General features: G+C 38.7%; 1 protein-coding gene across 9 annotated transcripts in view; it reads right to left on the bottom strand.

Moving 5' to 3' along the window:
* Positions 1-18,684, bottom strand: part of SPIDR (scaffold protein involved in DNA repair) — a 1,058,688-nt gene that overhangs the window by 745,843 nt on the left and 294,161 nt on the right. For all 9 annotated transcript variants that reach the window (XM_056521841.1, XM_056521842.1, XM_056521843.1 and 6 more), the window contains one exon: positions 4,009-4,222. In XM_056521841.1, the coding sequence (XP_056377816.1) occupies positions 4,009-4,222 (214 nt within the window). The remainder of the gene's footprint in view (positions 1-4,008; positions 4,223-18,684) is intronic.

Genomic DNA, 18,684 nt, shown 5'->3' with positions numbered 1-18,684 from the left:
CCCTTTAGAATTTATAAGATTATATATCTAATACCAGCGCTGAGCTGTTTAACACTGTAAAGCTGCCAAGATACTACTTAGTGGATCCCTGCTATAGCCACTAAAAAGGTTTGAATAACTAATAAAAATATGTGAGTAGCTCTTACAGGTGTTTACCGTTTTACTAATTAATATAGTGATAACACTTAGTTTCTTCACGATAAGACTCTCATATAGATGAAAAATAGATTTCTTATGTCAGTAGATGTAACAAGAAGGAGCGGTTGTTGCGTTTAATTGTTTTCAACTACAAGAGAATACATTCAGTGTTTATCAGTAAATTCATCTGAAAAAATTGAACATAAATCATTAGATAGAACTAGTTCTAAACTGTATCTGGCAATACCTTTAGCTCTTAACATAAAAAAATAAATATCTCAATGGCACTTACTCCAAAAGCAATAGAAGTCTCATATAGTAAGCTTATAATAAATCACTGCAGGTACAACAAAGGTCCTATGTAGATGCGATGCAGAGGATGAAAATGCCAATATCCTTCTACTACATTCGTCCACAGTACGTGATGCCAACTTGAGAGGCTATATAGAAAAATATATATACTGAGCTAGTGCTTCTCCTTTATGAGAATGAAGGAAAGCATTCCCTTTCCGAAACGAGTCAGATGCTTTTTGGCCCTACGCCCCTGTAGAAGTGACATCACTCACAGATCAGATTTTGATTTTCTGTAGCCTCCATCAGTGCTGCTGGCTGTGAGACGCTTCCGGCTGGGGCAGATCTCCCAGCCTCTAGGCCCATTGTCGCTCCAGACCCCTCCAATTGGACCTTAATAAAGTGCCAAAGTAAGGAACTGCACCGTGGATATAATGCAGGGAAAGATCAGGTAACTGACACAAACTAACTGCCGTTCAAACCTAACTATATATACAGTAACCCCCCGACCTACGATGGCCCCGACATATGATAAAATCAACATACGATGGCCTCTCAGAGGCCATCGCATGTCGATGTCAGCATCGACATACGATGCTTTTATATGTCGGGGCCATCGCATAAACTGCTATCCGACAGCGTAAAATGCTTAAGCTGCTGTCGGATAGCAGTTTAAGCATCCCTGGCAGGTTCGCTTACCTATTCCTGCTGCTCCGGGTCCACTTCGCGATCCTCCGGTGTCTTGCGCATCTTCTCCAGGGTCCGGGCCTTGCTTTCCGGCGTCGTTATTACGTCACTACGCATGCCGCGCCGGCGCAGCAGCGTAATAACGTCACCGGAAAGCGAGGCCCGGACCCTGCAGAAGATGCGCAAGACACCGGAGGATCGCAAAGAAGACACCGAAGCAGCGGGACAGCATCGGGAGCCCCTGGAACAGCAGCAGGAGCGGTGAGGACCTGGTGCGGAGCGGTGGGGACAGGTAAGTACAGCTTCCTATACTTTACATTGCACGGATCCCTCAACATACGATGGATTCGACAAACGATGGGTCGTTTGGAACGAATTACCATCGTATGTTGAGGGACCACTGTATATATATATATATATATATATATATATATATATATATATATATGTATCACAGACATAGTGCTAGCTATTGGGATGTGAAGTGCGGGCTAGCTACATTTTTACAGTCATGGCTGCAATCCTTTCTCACAGAAAAGGATTGCAGTAACACATGTTTTGCTATATGTTTATTCCCTTTGTGTGTATTGGAACTAAACAAAAAAAAAGGGAGGAAAAAAAGCAAATTGGACATAATGTCACACCAAAGTCCAAAAATGGACTGGACAAAATTATTGGCAACCTTAACTTAATATATGGTTGCACACCCTTTGGATAAAATAACTGAAATCAGTCGCTTCCTATAACTATCAATAAGCTTCTTACACCTCTCAGCCTGAATGTTGGACCAATCTTCCTTTGCAAACTGCTCCAGGCCTTTCTTATTGGAAGGGCTCCTTTTCCCAACAGCAATTTTAATACCACTCCACAGGTGTTTAATGGGATTTAGACCTGGACTCATTGCTGGTCATTTCAGAACTCTCCAGCGCTTTGTTGCCATCCATTTCTTGGTGCTTTTTGATGTATATTTGGGGTCATTGTCCTGCTGGAAGACCCAAGTTCTCGGACGCAAACCCAGCTTTCTGACACTGGGCTGTAGAGTGTGACCCAAAATCCGTTGGTAATCTTCAGATTTCATGATACCTTGCACACATTCAAGGCACCCAGTGCCAGGGGCTGCAAAACAACCCCAAAACATCACTGAACCTCCACCATATCTCACTGTAGGTACTGTGTTCTTTTCTTTGTAGGCCTCAATCCATTTTCGGTAAACAGCAGAATGATGTGCTTTACCAAAAAGCTCCCCGTCTCATCTGTCCACAATATCTTTCCCCAGAAGGATTTTGGCTTACTCAAGTCCATTTTGGCAAAATGTAGTCTTGCTTTTTATGTCTCTGTGTCAGCAGTGGGGTCCTCCTGGGTCTCCTGCCATAGCATTTCATTTCATTTAAATGTCGACGGATAGCTCCCTGAACCTGCAGGACAGCTTGAATATCTTTGGGACTTGTTTGGGACTGCCTATCCAGCATCCGGACTATCCTGCATTGACACCTTTCATAAAATTTTCTCTTCCGGCCACACCCAGGGAGATTAGCTACAGTGCCATGGGTTGCAAACTTCTTGATAATGTTGCTCACTGTGGACAAAGGCAAATCTTGATCTCTGGCGATGGACTTGTAACCTTGAGATTGTTGATATTTTTCCCAAATTTTGATTAAGTCCTCAAGGGACAGTTCTCTTCTTCTCTTTCTGTTGTCCATGCTTAGTGTGGCACACACAGACAAACAATGCAAAGACTAAGTGAACTGCTCTCCTTTTTATCTGCTTTCAGGTGTGATTTTTATATTGCCCACATCTGTTACTTGGCCCAGTTGAGTTTAAAGGAGCATCACATGCTTGAAAGAATCTCATTTTCCACAATTTTGAAAGGGTGCTGATAATTTTGTCCAGCCCATTTTTGGAGTTTGGCGTGATATTGTGTCCAATTTGCTTTTTCCCTCCCTTTTTTGGTTTAGTTCCAATACACACAAAGTGTATCACAAAACATGTGTTACTGCAATCCTTTTCTGTGAGAAATACTTCATTTTCTAGAAAAAATTTCAGAGGTGCCAACATTTACGGCCATGACTGTATATATATATATATATATATATATATATATATATATATATATATATATTTTTTTTTTAATATAGCCTCTCAAGTTGGCATCACTTACTGTGGACAAATAAAGTAGAAGGATATCAGCATTTTCGTCATCTGCATTGCATCTACATAGGACCTTTGTTGTACCTGCAGTGATTTATTACAAGCTTACTATATGAGACTTCTATTGCTTTTGGAGTAAGTGCCATTGAGATATTTATATCTTTATATGTTCAAAGTTAAAAGTATTGCAATATATAGCTTCAAACTAGTTCTATCTAATAATATATATGCAATTTATTTAGTATGAACTTCCTGATAAACACTGAATATATTCTCTTTTAGTTGAAAACAATTAAACGCAACAACCGCTCCTTCTTGTTACATCTACTGATATGAGAAATCTATTATTCAAAACTGAAAGCAGCAATCTGATTGGTTGCTATGGGCAACTCAGCAACTTTTACTCTGGACAGGTTTTGATAAATCTCCCCCATATAGGTTTTGTGCGGTATTAGAGAGCAAGGTCAGGGAGGACTCAAAATGTATTAAATTATACGTATTGCTTGTCTTTTATCGCTGTATTTGAAATTGTTTGGAATACATAAAGAGTTTGAAGTGCATTTGGACTTGTAGATTGCAACTGAAAAACCTTTTTCAAACCATCACAACACATACCTTTTTCTCTAAAGTGTTTAGTTACAAATGGGTACATTGAAGATGGTTGTTTAAAAGCAAAATGGGAGTTTCAAAAGCAAAAAAAAAATAAAAATAAAAGCACAAGTACTATTAACAGGATACACCTACCAGGGTGGATAGATATAGATGGTGTCATTTGGTTCCAGTCTGAGTTGAGCAGCCGTTTGTCTACTGAACAGAGCTTTCAGCTTTGTTATATCCTTAGTGTTACCAGTATTACCATCAATCTGAATATCTGTCAATTGCTCACAGAGTGCAACCAGCATAGAGCACTCTTCATGCACCTCTGATATATTTAAAATGAGTGTTCCTGATTTATCACCTGGAAAAGAACAGCAATGCTACATTATGCATCTATGATGTAAACCAATAAATAAGGGGTGTTTGTAACTTTTTAGAACACCCTCAAAGCGATGAAACAGATATAACCAAGAAACTAATTATCCGAGTTGTTGTTGACAACATGGCAGTAGAAATCTATTTACAGTTAATAAAAAATCTAAATCATATATCCTCACAAATTTTAACATTCTTATAATGAGTTGAGCTTTCTTTCTTTTTTTTTTTTACATGGATAACATAATATGTTAAAGTGTAGTCTGTTACTATAAAAGACAATGGAATGGTAGACATGCAGGGTAATGTCTGAAAACTCCTGCATAAAAGGTTTGTCCTTGATAAAGAGGTATTCCAGGATTTTTTTTTTTATTTGACTATGCTACAGGGGCTGTAAAGTCGGTGTAGTTCATAATACAGTGTCTGTACCTGTGTGTGACGGTTTTCTCACAATTCTTATGTGATTTTCACTCCACTATTTATTTTTAACAGCATACAAAATGACTGTAGTCTCAGATTTTTCCCAGGTTGCAATGCGGCCGAGACCTGACTCACTAGTCAGCTGATGACAGGGAGCCTGTCTGCTTCAATGGGTGGAGTGATCGCTTGGTGGGAGAGAGATCAATCTACAACTAATTCACCCTGAATGAAAACCACAGGTCTGCAGCTCATTTATGTTTCAATGGATGGGGTGGCTGATGTGTGGGAGGGAGGAAAATGGAATTGTGGGATTTGTAGTTAAAAAAAAAAAAAAAAGAAAAGTCAAACAGGAAATACTAGTTCACAAAAAGCTAGCCACAGTGTTATGGTAATCTCACAACATAGACATTTATCCCCAAAAAAAGAGTAGACCCTTCCTAAGCATGTCCATTACTGTCTGCCAGGTACGTACTAAAATCACCTTATGGTGGATAACCCCTTTAAGTTAGGGAAGATAGTCAACTAATTAGTAAAAACACTTACATGTTGGAAATGGGGGAGGAGGCACTATGGGTCCTCTTTAAAGGGATAAACCAAAAGATAGGGGATAAGATGGCTGGGACCCCCAAGATCGCTGTACAGCGCCCTGGGTTTATTTAGAACGCTGGGTGCGGGCGACAGGGGTCATGACATCACGGCCTCGCCCCTTCGTAACATCACGGCCACCGCCCCCAAATGTTCCGAATGCTGGGGCAGTGGAGTACCCCTTTAAAACACCATTAACCCCCTGTCACACTAGGGCATACCAGTATGTCCATGTGGGCAGGTGGTTAATGATAAGGAAGCCTGAAGCCTGTGAGACTGTCAGTGTAATACTGGCAGGTATGGTTTAATACAGTACAAATGTACTGCTGTAAGCTATACTAGCGATTAAAATGTTGCAGCTTCAAGGACTGTAAGGGGGAAGAAAAATAACATGAAAAAAAATATATATTTCCTCAAAAAAATGAAAAAAAATAAAAAATAAAGTAAAATGAATAAGTAATTGCTTGTACCACAAAAATTGTACCAATAAAAAGTACAGCTTTTCCCACAAGAAGCAAGCCCTCACACAAAGCCATTGGCCAAAAAAATAACTTAACTATATGGCAACACAAAAAAAGTTTTTTGTTTTTTCTTCCAGGCACTGTCACTTTTGATCAGTTAGGGTCTCAGTGCTGAGATCTCCCACTGCTCAGAAGAACAACCAGGGATGAGCGAGTGGCAGCACAAATTCCTCCGCAGCTCTCAGTGACATGTGTCTAACTACCTCATAATTAAGCAGCAGGACAAAAATCGCTGACAGCGGGGGAGTGATGCACACTATGAATATGTGTAACACTAGCGCAAAAAGACAATTGTGTGCCCAACCTGCAGCTATTTTTGTATATATGAGTCCCTGTGTCTCATACAAGGCAATAATATATCATGTGTAAGACAAAAAACAAAAAGCGCTGGGTGGAACTTATGATGTGTTATAGCATACCTGGAGATCGAAACAAGGCTGACAGCAGGAAATAAAGTGCATACGTGACTTAGTAATTTTCTGAGGCTGGAAAAATATATGTCCTAAATTACTCCCCGACAAAGGAGACCACTGTCTCAGAAACGCGTTGGATTGCTTTTTGGTCCTCAACGATCTCGGTAGTGATGTCATTACACAGCCGGAAACACCTAGCGAAACTTCCAAGCCAGAGATATTGCAGTAGAGACGCCACTGGCTGGGGTGTACTCCCGCAAGCTCAGCAAGATATATCCTGCTCCCCCATCGGAACGTACATCACAGCACCACAGGATTCTATTTCAACAAAAAGGATCTACTCATAGACCGGACTCAGACAAACTACCTGCAAGTATACTGGCACATATACTAACAGTGACTGCACATAAGATTGCATTGTTGCGCTTGTTATATATACTTTTACTGAGGATCTCTTTTATGAAAAACATAGAGCAGTACCCCAGCCATACAATATATACTGCATAGTTAGGTACTATTGAATATATGCTTCTATACAAAAAACGCCCAGTAGCATCTATGGAATATCATGCTCTTGAATTCTCCACTAGGATTATAAAATATATATCTTATTGTATTTCCTCTTTTAGGCTCCAGCACCAGTTTTATTTTCTGCACCTTGCATCAGTATTGCAGTACATCATGCACTTTAAACGCCAGGTTTGCATCTCCTTTTAGTGTACAGTACCAGGGGTGTGGAAATTTTATAAAAAACTACTTGTCCACGGGACTAAAATGGAGCAAAATCTACTTGTCCCTCATGACGATCCACTTGTCCGGGCCAATTTTCGCTTTTACACTCTCGTTTTTTCCTCCTCGCCCTATAATAGCCATAACTACCTACTATAATGATACCTTTTAATTTTTCAATAATATATTCTCCAAACCAAAAAAATAAATAAATATATATATATATATATATATATCTCAAGGCTGGTTTGTGAGTCGCTCACCCAGTGCACGCCCAACTCGCCTACTGTGCCGTGGACCGGCCGGTACCGCCTCCGGCTACTCACTTGTGCAAGAAGAAACAAGGTCCGGCACTAGGTTGCAAGTAAAAACTTCTTATTCTTTTATTTCAAGATTCTGCGGTACAGGGTAGAAAGTCTGACGCGTTTCGCTAAAAAGCTTAATCGTAGACTGCCATACAATCACAGGGGACAACTTAAAATACCGGAGGTATAAGTCACATGACTGACCTCGTTATTGTTAATAACATGTTACATATAAAACCTGGAATTGGAATCCATTCAGAGCACTAATTATAGTGTCTGTTCACACTCTTAGATTATCATATACTGCGTTAGAAACTATTTCATATTTATTATTCGCTGATTGCAATACTAAGAGTTTCCCTAGCAATAAATTAAATTGTAGGATGTGTTTTGACCTCTTATTGATTTTATATTTTTGATTTTTAAATTTAAAAAAAAAAATTTAAATCGCAGTGGATGAAAAAATGGAGTGTGAACTGGACGTACAGATTGTCATATACATACGGAAACCACAATAGGGGGGGAGGAGAAAGCAACAAACAGGCAAGAAGAATTTAAATTTAGCACGGGAAAAGAAAGATTTTTTGTATATATACATATATGCTTATCATTATCAAAATACGCACATGGGAAAAGCACACAATGCAGTTAGTGCGTAATATTATACGATACTGACTGCCATGTGAGAACAACATCAATTTGTGTGTGAATATTAACAGGATGAAATAAATGGAGACCATTGATGAACAATTTTTTATAATTTTTTATTATTTGTAATTTTTTGGTGTATATATTATTATTATTAATACTTTTTATCTTTAAATATTTCTTATTTTTATTATTTATATTTCTATGTATTTTCTGCTAACATTTATTACTATGCCATAATATCCTAGATAGCATTGACATCTTTCCTATTTCATTGTGATAATTAATTCTTTATTATTTTTATTTTATTTTTATTTTGTTAATTATTTTGTTGTTATTATTTTATATCATTAGTATTATTTTTTATTTTTTGTTATTTTTTATCTTTTTTATTATTTCTTATTATTTCTTATTTTTTATTATTTTTATTTATTTTTAATTTTTTTTATATTTTTTTATTTTTTATTTTTGTTATTATTTATTCCATGTTGCTATTTTTATAGTTATTGTTGTAATTATTATTTTTGAGTTTTTAATACTTTTTATTATTGGTATTAATCGTTATTGTTATTTCTCCTTATTACTAGTAAAATCCAAATGTGGATCCTATCATGCTATTCCATAACATAAAATTAAGACATGATTGCCCTACATAGTTGGATGGATTTGGTCTATGAATACAGTGTAGGTTATGACATTGTCAATCCACACTGGATTGTTTAGCTTATTCATACCTATAAATACTATTCCTACAAAATATAACCTAACAACAACAATGCAATATTATGGACAAGTTAACATCATATCCATTCTTTTATTTAAACCCTCTGGGTATCTAGTTCCCAGAAGGAACATCCAATAGGTCTCCCGTTTATACATCCTGTATTTGAGATCTCCACCTCTTGGCCCCAAGGATATCTTCTCCAATCCCGAGACACGGAGGCTATTTGCCTCCCCCCCATGTATTTCTCTGAAATGACGAGATAACATGGAGATACCTGGTAGATTACTCCTAATATCCGACACATGTTTTCTGAATCTCATTTTTAATGAGTTGCCTGAGCAACCCACATATTGTAATTTGCAAATTGTGCAAGTCGCCACATATACAATATTTTTAGTATTACAATTTATATAATTTTGTATACTGTGTGCTTTTCCCGTAGTGCATGATATCACTTCATTTGAGACACTCATATAGTCACACGTTAAACACCGGTTGTGTCCACATTTCCAATTTCATTTGGCATTGAGCCAATTCTGGCTGTTTGTTTTGGTATTACTTTTACTTTCAAAAAGGCTTGGGGATATTTTAGACCCTATAGAGGGACCCCTCCTAGATACAATAGCAATACCTCCCGCTACAATATTTCTTAAAGCTGGATCAGTTTCAGGGACTGGGATGTATCTATTTATGATATTTTTTATTTTATTAAATTGGGTGCTTTACGGTGTGACGAAAAAAGGTCTCTTGAATTTAGATTTAAATTTACTACTTTTGCTGCCTGCATTATGTGATTCCTCCTGCTCCTGTCTCCTCCTAGAGTATGCCACTAAATCCCTCCGATCGATTTCATTAATTTTCTTGTGTGACTGATTCAAGATTTTATCATTATAGCCTCTTTTTCTCAGCCTAACACACAGGTCTTCTGCTGCCACTTTAAACTCATCGTCTCTAGAGCAATTGCGCCTGATCCTGCAGAGCTCCCCAAATGGGATATTATCCAAAACATGTTTTGGGTGACAGGAGGATGCCCTTAATATGGAGTTAGTCGCTGTTTCCTTCCTGTAAGGAAGGACTTCTATAACATCCTCTCTGCCCACCAATGTGAGATCTAGGTAATTAATACTATCTTTGTTAAAGAATGATGTGAACCCTAAATTAAGGTCATTGGATCCAATATATTTAACAAAATTCTCAAATTTATCCTTTGAATCTTTCCAGATTATTAAAATATCGTCAATGAAGCGCCCTAGCCAATGTATACTATTCAAATATGGATTATCGATATTGAATATGAACTGGGATTCTCAATGGAACATAAAAATGTTCGCAAAAGAGGGGGAGTATTTAGCCCCCATCGATGCTCCCCTGGTCTGAAGGAAATAATCACCATCGAACATAAAATAATTGTGTTTAAGCAAAAATTCTGTAGCGATGGTGATGAAGTCCCTCAGACCAGGGGAGTACGGGCTATATTTTTCCATGTGTAAGGATAAAGCTTCTAAACCCTTCTGGACCAAGGAATAGATGGATACAATCCTATGACATCACACGTTGCCCATGACAACTCCTTGCTCCAAGTAATATTTTCTAGAACATTAATGGCATGTTTTGAATCCTCTATATATGTAGGAGTAGTCTTAGTGAGGGGCTGCAAGTAGTGATCCACCCACTCACCAAGGCGCTCTAGCAGGGACCCAATGCCGGCGACAATGGGTCTCAGGGGTGGTGGAAAAACCCCTTTATGCACCTTGGGGAGTGAGTGGAACACCGGAATTATGGGATGAGAGACAAAGAGATACTCTTCAAATTTTTTGTCCAAAACCCCCAATGCTACACCTTCCTCTAACACCTTTTTGAGTTTCAGTTGAAATGTTTTAGTGGGATCTCCACCTAATTTGCAATACGTTTGAGTATCTGACAATATTTCCATATTAAATTTTTTGTATAAGCCGGCATCAAGTACTATGATGTTTCCGCCCTTATCGGCATTGCGAATTACAATGGATTTATTGTCAACCAAATCCTTCAACGCACCTCTTTCGCTTTATATATATATATATATATATATATATATATATATATATACATATACAAAAAATCTTTCTTTTCCCGTGCTAAATTTAAATTCTTCTTGCCTGTTTGTTCCTTTCTCCTCCCCCCCTATTGTGGTTTCCGTATGTATATGACAATCTGTACGTCCAGTTCACACTCCATTTTTTCATCCACTGCGATTTAATTTTTTTTTTTTAAATTTAAAAATCAAAAATATAAAATCAATAAGAGGTCAAAATACATCCTACAATTTAATTTATTGCTAGGGAAACTCTTAGTATTGCAATCAGCGAATAATAAATATGAAACAGATTATCATATACTGCGTTAGAAACTAAGAGTGTGAACAGACACTATAATTAGTGCTCTGAATGGATTCCAATTCCAGGTTTTATATGTAACATATTATTAACAATAACGAGGTCAGTCATGTGACTTATACCTCCGGTATTTTAAGTTGTCCCCTGTGATTGTATGGCAGTCTACGATTAAGCTTTTTAGCGAAACGCGTCAGACTTTCTACCCTGTACCGCAGAATCTTGAAATAAAAGAATAAGAAGTTTTTACTTGCAACCTAGTGCCGGACCTTGTTTCTTCTTATATATATATATATATATATATATATATATATATATATATATATATATATATATACATATATATATATACATATATATATATATATATATATATATATATATATATTATATATATATATATATATATTAATTAAGGGAAGTGAAATTGAAATAGTAAAAGATAATTTAGCAGATTTTGGTGGTTTTTCTTTTCTGCGCCATTTACCTTGTGGTCAGATAACATGTTAGTTTTATACTTTAGGCGCCTGATTACAGCGATACCAGATTTGTATCGTTTACATCATGTTTTACAAATTCTGGACATTTTCAATTTTTTTTAATTGCCATTTTTTAACCCCTGTAGCTTTATTTTTTTTCCGCATACCAGGCTGTATGAAGGCTCATTTTTTGCGCCATAATCTGTTTTTTGTATCGGTACCATTTTGGTATTGATCTGACTTTTTAATCGCTTTTTAACTTTTTTTTCTGGGATATTATAAAAATAGCAAATCTGTGGTTTGGTATTTTTTTTACATTTACCGTACGGGATACACAATGTTATATTTTAATAGGTTGTACAATTACGCACGAAGCGATACCAAATATGTTTATTTTTATTATGTTTACATGTTTTTATATAGGAAAAGGGGGTGATTTGAATTTTTAACATGGAAGGGGTTAATGCAGCGGTCTTCAAACTGTGGCCCTCCAGATGTTGCAAAACTACAACTCCAAGCATGCCCGGACAGCCAATGGCTGTCCTGGCATGCTGGGAATTGTAGTTTTGTAACATCTGGAGGGGAACAGTTTGAAGACCACTAGGTTAATGTGTGTCTTTCAAACTTTTATTAAAACTTTTTTATTTTATTTTATTTATTTATTTTTTTACACTTTATTCATCTGTCTGAGGAATCTAATGATTCCTCCTATAAGTGTAATAGAGATTCTATTGAACTCTATTAATCTGTGAGCTCTGTGATCCATTGATAGGGCCTGGTCCAGCCAGGCTCTATCAATGACAGAGCTGGGACTGGAGGAAGCAGAGGTAAGTCCTCTGGCTACCTCTATAGTGGATTGCCCCCCTGCAATCGCGCTGCGGGGGGGGGGCGATCCACCCCACTAGCCCACCAGGGAGCATTCACATCTCCCTTTAGACGCCGCTGTCAGCTTTGACAGCGGCGATCTAAAGGGTTAATAGCCAGCCGCATGCTGGCTATTAGCGGCGGCCCCCGGCTACTGAGAACAGCCGGGGGCTGCAGAGTATGGAGCGGGCAGGAATCCGGAGCCCGCTCCATACATACTGCAGAGCGCCGCATACAGTCTCCCCATGCAGACGTGCGGGGAGCAAAGGCAGAGGACGGAGGTCTGCATGGGGAGAAATAAGCCACGCCCCCTCATCTCCCCCCGCACGTCTGCAGAGCAGGTGAGAGAAGACAAATACTGTACACGGCTTCTCATCTCCCCTGCTCTGCTTCGGAGGACACAGGCTGCAGAGTATGGAGCGGGCAGGAGTCAGGTGCCCGCTCCATACAGACTGCAGATCCGCCGCACTTGTCAGGTCCGGCCCTGCTTGCCCAAAGCCGGGCTAAGGGACGGACAAATTCACCTGCCCGGCGCCCAAAACTGCTAGTCCCGGGCGTCGGGCGATAGAAATTCCACATCCCTGAGTACAGACCAAAAGTTTGGACACACCTTCTCATTCAGAGTTTTCTTTATTTTCATGACTATGAAAATTGTAGATTCACACTGAAGGCATGAAAACTATGAATTAACACATGTGGAATAATAGACATAACAAAAAAGTGTGAAACAACTGAAAATGTCATATTCAAGGTTCTTCAAAGTAGCCACCTTTTGCTTTGATTACTGTTGGCATTCTCTTGTTGAGTTTCAAGAAGTAGTCACCTGAAATGGTTTTCACTTCACAGGTGTGCTGGTGTGGAGGAGGAGGTGTGATGGTGTGGGGGTGCTTTGCTGGTGACACTGTTGGGGATTTATTCAAAATTGAAGGCATACGGAACCAGAATGTCTACCACAGCATCTTGCAGCGGCATGCTATTCCATCCGGTTTGCGTTTAGTTGGACTATCATTTATTTTTCAACAGGACAATGACCCCAAACACACCTCCATGCTGTGTAAGGGCTATTTGACCAAGAAGGAGAGTGATGGGGTGCTGTGCCAGATTACCTGGCCTCCACAGTCACCGGACCTGAACCCAATCGAGATGGTTTGGGGTGAGCTGGACCGCAGAGTGAAGGCAAAAGGGCCAACAAGTGCTAAGGATCTCTGGGAACTCCTTCAAGACTGTTGGAAGACCATTTCAGGTGACTACCTCTTGAAGCTCAACAAGAGAATACCAAGAGTGTGCAAAGCAGTAATCAAAGCAAAAGGTGGCTAGAACCTAGAATATGACATATTTTCACATTTTTTTGTTATGTATATAATTTCACATGTGTTAATTCATAGTTTTGATGCCTTCAGTGTGAATCTACAATTTTCATAGTCATGAAAATAAAGAAAACTCTGAATGAGAATGTGTGTCCAAACTTTTGGTTTGTACTGTATATATATTACAATTTTATAATCAATTTACATACAACTCTCCAAGTAATTTATGATATATATTTTTCCAGCCTCAGAAAATTACTATGTCACGTATGCACTTTATATCCTGCTGTCAGCCTTGTCTCTATCTCCAGGTATGCTATAACACATCATAAGTCCCACCCAGCACTTTTTGAGTAATGCACACTGCCTAACACTTCCCACTTGTTCTCCTGATTGGTGAAGTCTAAGAACTAAAACCCTGACCAATAAAAAAAAAAAAAAAAACATGTCAAAAGATTTTTTTTCATTTAGTCTTCCCAAATATTTTTTTTAGAAAAACTGATCAAAATTTCAAAAATTATTTATATAAAAACTACAAATTGTCCTACAAAAAAACAAGCCCTCACACATCTCAGAATTTTTTTTACATTGTTATACCAAGATTGTTACCCCGACCAATCACATGCATGGTGGTCCTGTATTATCCTTTTTAATGGAGCAGTAGTATGCATACTGGACAGCTGCTCAACTGTATGTTAGAACATAATAGAACAATCATAACACAAAACATGACTTCAATTTAAAAAAAACTTAAATGACCCCTGTTTAACCTCTTAAGGACATTGGACGTAAATGTAAATGATGCGATGGTACTTAGCATACCAGGACGTACATTTATGCCCTGTACATGAAGTGAGCACAGGAGCTCCCTTCATGTGCTCCCTTCATGCATGGCAAGTCCTGGCTGCTATCAGCAGCCAGAGACCCGTTGGTAATGGCTGACATCAACGATCATGCTGATGTCTGCAATTAACCCTTCAGATGCTGTGATTAATACTGATCACAGTATCTGAAGCAACAATGCAACGGTACAACCACAGGGATTAGGTGAGCCAAGATGGCAGTTGGGGGTCCCCTCACCTGCCTCTGGCCTCTCTGACAGTGTCTTCTGGTGTTGCCTTCTGCATAGCCCTGGTCAGTATTAGAAATCTTAAAGGGGTACACTGCCCCTAGACATCTTATCCCCTACCCAAAGCATAGGTGATAAGATGTCTGATCGCGGGGGTCCTGCCACTGGGAACCCCCGCCATCTCTCCTGCAGCACCCACTTGTCATCAGGTGTATGGAGCGAAGATCGCTCCGTGCTGATGACTCACAATACAGGGGCCGGAGTATCGTGACATCACGGCCCGTCCCCCTCACTGCAGGTCTATGGGAGAGGGCGTGACGTCGCGAGGGGGCTGGGCCATAATGTCCGATACTCCAGCCCCTGTATCGTGAGTCATCAGAATGCAGCGATCTTCGCTCCATGCAGCTGGTGACAAGCGGGTGCTGCAGGAGAGATCGCAGGGGTTCCCAGCGGTGGGACCCCCGTGATCAGACATCTTATCCCCTATCCTTTGGATAGGGGATAAGATGTCTAGGGGCGGAGTACCCCTTTAAGATAGCTTTTTTTTTAAAGTCCTTTGTGGGGACTAAAAAAGTGTAAAAAACAAAAAATAAACCTGCAGACAGGAGTTGTGTTTTGAAAGAAATTCGCTGCAATTAGAAGAAATCAGAAATTTAAACTTTTAAACAGGGCCAATAATTTCTGTTATCAATATGATTTAAAAAGGAGCCAAACAACTATGTAATAATATTGTGGAAAAACTATTTCAGGGGTCCATAGGGGCAACATACAGGAAAATATAGGGGGTATTAGCAGCATAGTTTTACCATGCACAGAAGTTGACAAACCAACCTAATTTGCCTTCATGAAGAGGTAAGCAGAAGCCTTGATTAGGGGTGGTACTGGATATAGTACTTTTGGACACTGTCAACTCATTGATGCCTGATTGGTAAATTATTATTATTTTTTTTTTAGGTTTAGAAAGTTAGGTTTGTAACTGGATTAAAAACTGGCCTAAGGAAAATACCCAGGGAGTGTCAGTCAATGATTCCTACTCTAAATGGTCCCTTGTTATAAGTAGTGTACTCCAAAGTTCAGTACTGGGCCCGCTTTTGCTTATCCTTTTTATTATTATTATTATTATTAATAATAAGCTCTGTTTCTATCTTTGCTGATGACACCACGTTTTGTAGCACGGTGTAGTCTATTGAAGATGTGTATAAGTTACAGCTGTATGTAGTGTTGAATGCTTCCCGTAAGTGTTTGTTTATTTATTTTTTAAAGCCAATGGCAGTGAAGATGAGACGATAAAGCCATGTCCAAAACCTGCTGACATTAGGATAGGTCCAACAAGTGTACAGCATGTTTTGGGGAAGGCACAAGACTAAAAAACAAGTCGGGTATAGAAGAAAACCACACAAAAAAAATGTGGTCTGATACAAGGGCAAGAGCACTGGGAGGGAAGCATTGAGAGCCAAATATTGTCTGTAAGGGGAGGAAATGAGAAATTAGTTTAACCCCTTAAGGACGCAGGACGTAAATGTACGTCCTGGTGAGGTGGTACTTAACGCACCAGGACGTACATTTACGTCCTAAGCATAACCGCGGGCATCGGAGCGATGCCCGTGTCATGCGCGGCTGATCCCGGCTGCTGATCCGCCATTAACCCCTCAGGTGCCGGGATCAATACAGATCCCGGCATCTGCAGCGGTTCGCGATTTAAATGAACGATCGGATCGCCCGCAGCGCTGCTGCGGGGATCCGATCATTCATAACGCCGCACGGAGGTCCCCTCTCCTTCCTCCGTGCGGCTCCCGGCATCTCCTGCTCTGGTCTGTGATCGAGCAGACCAGAGCAGGAGATGACCGATAATACTGATCTGTTCTATGTCCTATACATAGAACAGATCAGTATTAGCAATCATGGTATTGCTATGAATAGTCCCCTATGGGGACTATTCAAGTGTAAAAAAAAATGTAAAAAAATGTAAAAGTAAAAAAAAAGTGAAAAATCCCCTCCCCCAATAAAAAAGTAAAACGTCCGTTTTTTCCTATTTTACCCCCAAAAAGCGTAAAAAACATTTTTTATAGACATATTTGGTATCGCCGCGTGCGTAAATGTCCGAACTATTAAAATAAAATGTTAATGATCCCGTACGGTGAACGGCGTGAACGAAAAAAAATAAAAAAAGTCCAAAATTCCTACTTTTTTAATACATTTTATAAAAAAAAAATTATAAAAAATTTATTAAAAGTTTTTTATATGCAAATGTGGTATCAAAAAAAAGTACAGATCATGGCGCAAAAAATGAGCCCCCATACCGCCACTTATACGGAAAAATAAAAAAGTTAGAGGTCATCAAAATAAAGGGATTATAAACGTACTAATTTGGTTAAAAAGTTTGTGATTTTTTTTAAGCGCAACAATAATATAAAAGTACATAATAATGGGTATCATTTTAATCGTATTGACCCTCAGAATAAAGAACACACGTCACGTTTACCATAAATTGTACGGCGTGAAAACAAAACCTTCCAAAATTAGCAAAATTGCGTTTTTCGTTTTAATTTCCCCACAAAAATAATGTTTTTTGGTTGCGCCATACATTTTATGATATAATGAGTGATGTCATTACAAAGGACAACTGGTCGCGCAAAAAACAAGCCCTCATACTAGTCTGTGGATGAAAATATAAAAGAGTTATGATTTTTAGAAGGCGAGGAGGAAAAAATGAAAACGTAAAAATTAAATTGTCTGAGTCCTTAAGGCCAAAATGGGCTGAGTCCTTAAGGGGTTAAAAGAATATCTGACATTGCTTCAAATCTAGAAGGTGTGTGTCATAAAGGTGCTAGGGATCTGTGAGCTAAAGGTCAGGAAAGTGGATATAAGACTCTGAAGAGTAGAAGGAGCCCATTCCAGAAGGAGCTTCCAGAGTGAGCAATGTGGAGGCTTTAGTGGACACATGGGATTTTACCAGAGGGGTAAGCTAGGCTGCTTAATTTGATGACATTTTATACTCGATGGCTCTTGAGCTAGGAATGGTAGGTAAAGTGCTTGTTTTGGAGCTCTAGGAATAAAACAATTTCAAATAAACCAAAATACCATGCATTGTATTGTTCTACAGAAGTAGCCAGGTATGGGGGTTGTGGACACAACACAGCCATTAGATATGGAATCTGCTCCACTCTTCCAAAAGATTCCTGATTAGAGACAGAATTTAAGAAATTTTGCAGACCTAATGAGAACCGACGTGCCAACAGATCATCTATTTAAAAGGGTTATCAAGGATTAAATAAACATGGCAGCTTTTGGTAGTAAAACCCAGCTCCACTTGTTTCAATGGTACGGAGATGCTATTCCACACACAAACTTAGGACAAGAATAGTGCCGTTTTGAAAAGAAAGCAACTATGTTTTTCTAATTATGGATAACTTGTTTAAACATATAAAATTTTACCTCAAGGCTAGAATTTGGGGGGAAAAACGCCAAGAAAAATGCCAATTCTGCGGCATGGCTTTTTTTTTTTAACCATAAAAAAACGCTGCGGCCAGATGTTAGCTGTAAATGAATAAGAAATTGTAAAATTCTTTTTCCACTTGGCGTTTTTTAAGTTTGGTGTTTTTTTAATCCTTTTGGCCTTTGTTTCACTCTTTTTTGGCATTTTTTAGCTCCTCGGCGGTCTTGCAAAATCGCAACATGTTGAGCCTATGGTGTTTTTCTCCCTGAAATTGTGGCGTTTTTCTCCCATAGAAGTCTATGGGAATAAAAAAAAAACGCCAAGAAAAACACCATGTGGGTTTTTACCTTGGCATTTTTGCAGGCGATTTTTATTCTTTTTTGGGCTTTAGCGATCCAAAAAAGTGACGGAGATACCTTTTTTACTAAAATTTTGTAGGGTACCATTAAAACATATATAAAGAAACAGTAGTGATGGAAAAAATTGTATTTAATGAAACTTATCTTTTTTATAACAACATTTTTATTCATTTTTAAACAGGGATCAATTTAAGTGTGCGTCCAGGGCACTAAAAAT

This window comes from Hyla sarda, chromosome 5 (assembly GCF_029499605.1).
Source record: "Hyla sarda isolate aHylSar1 chromosome 5, aHylSar1.hap1, whole genome shotgun sequence".
In the NCBI taxonomy this organism is placed as follows: domain Eukaryota; kingdom Metazoa; phylum Chordata; class Amphibia; order Anura; family Hylidae; genus Hyla; species Hyla sarda.
The sequence above is the reverse complement of the archived record's forward strand: the minus strand, read 5'-3'. Positions and strand labels throughout refer to the sequence as shown.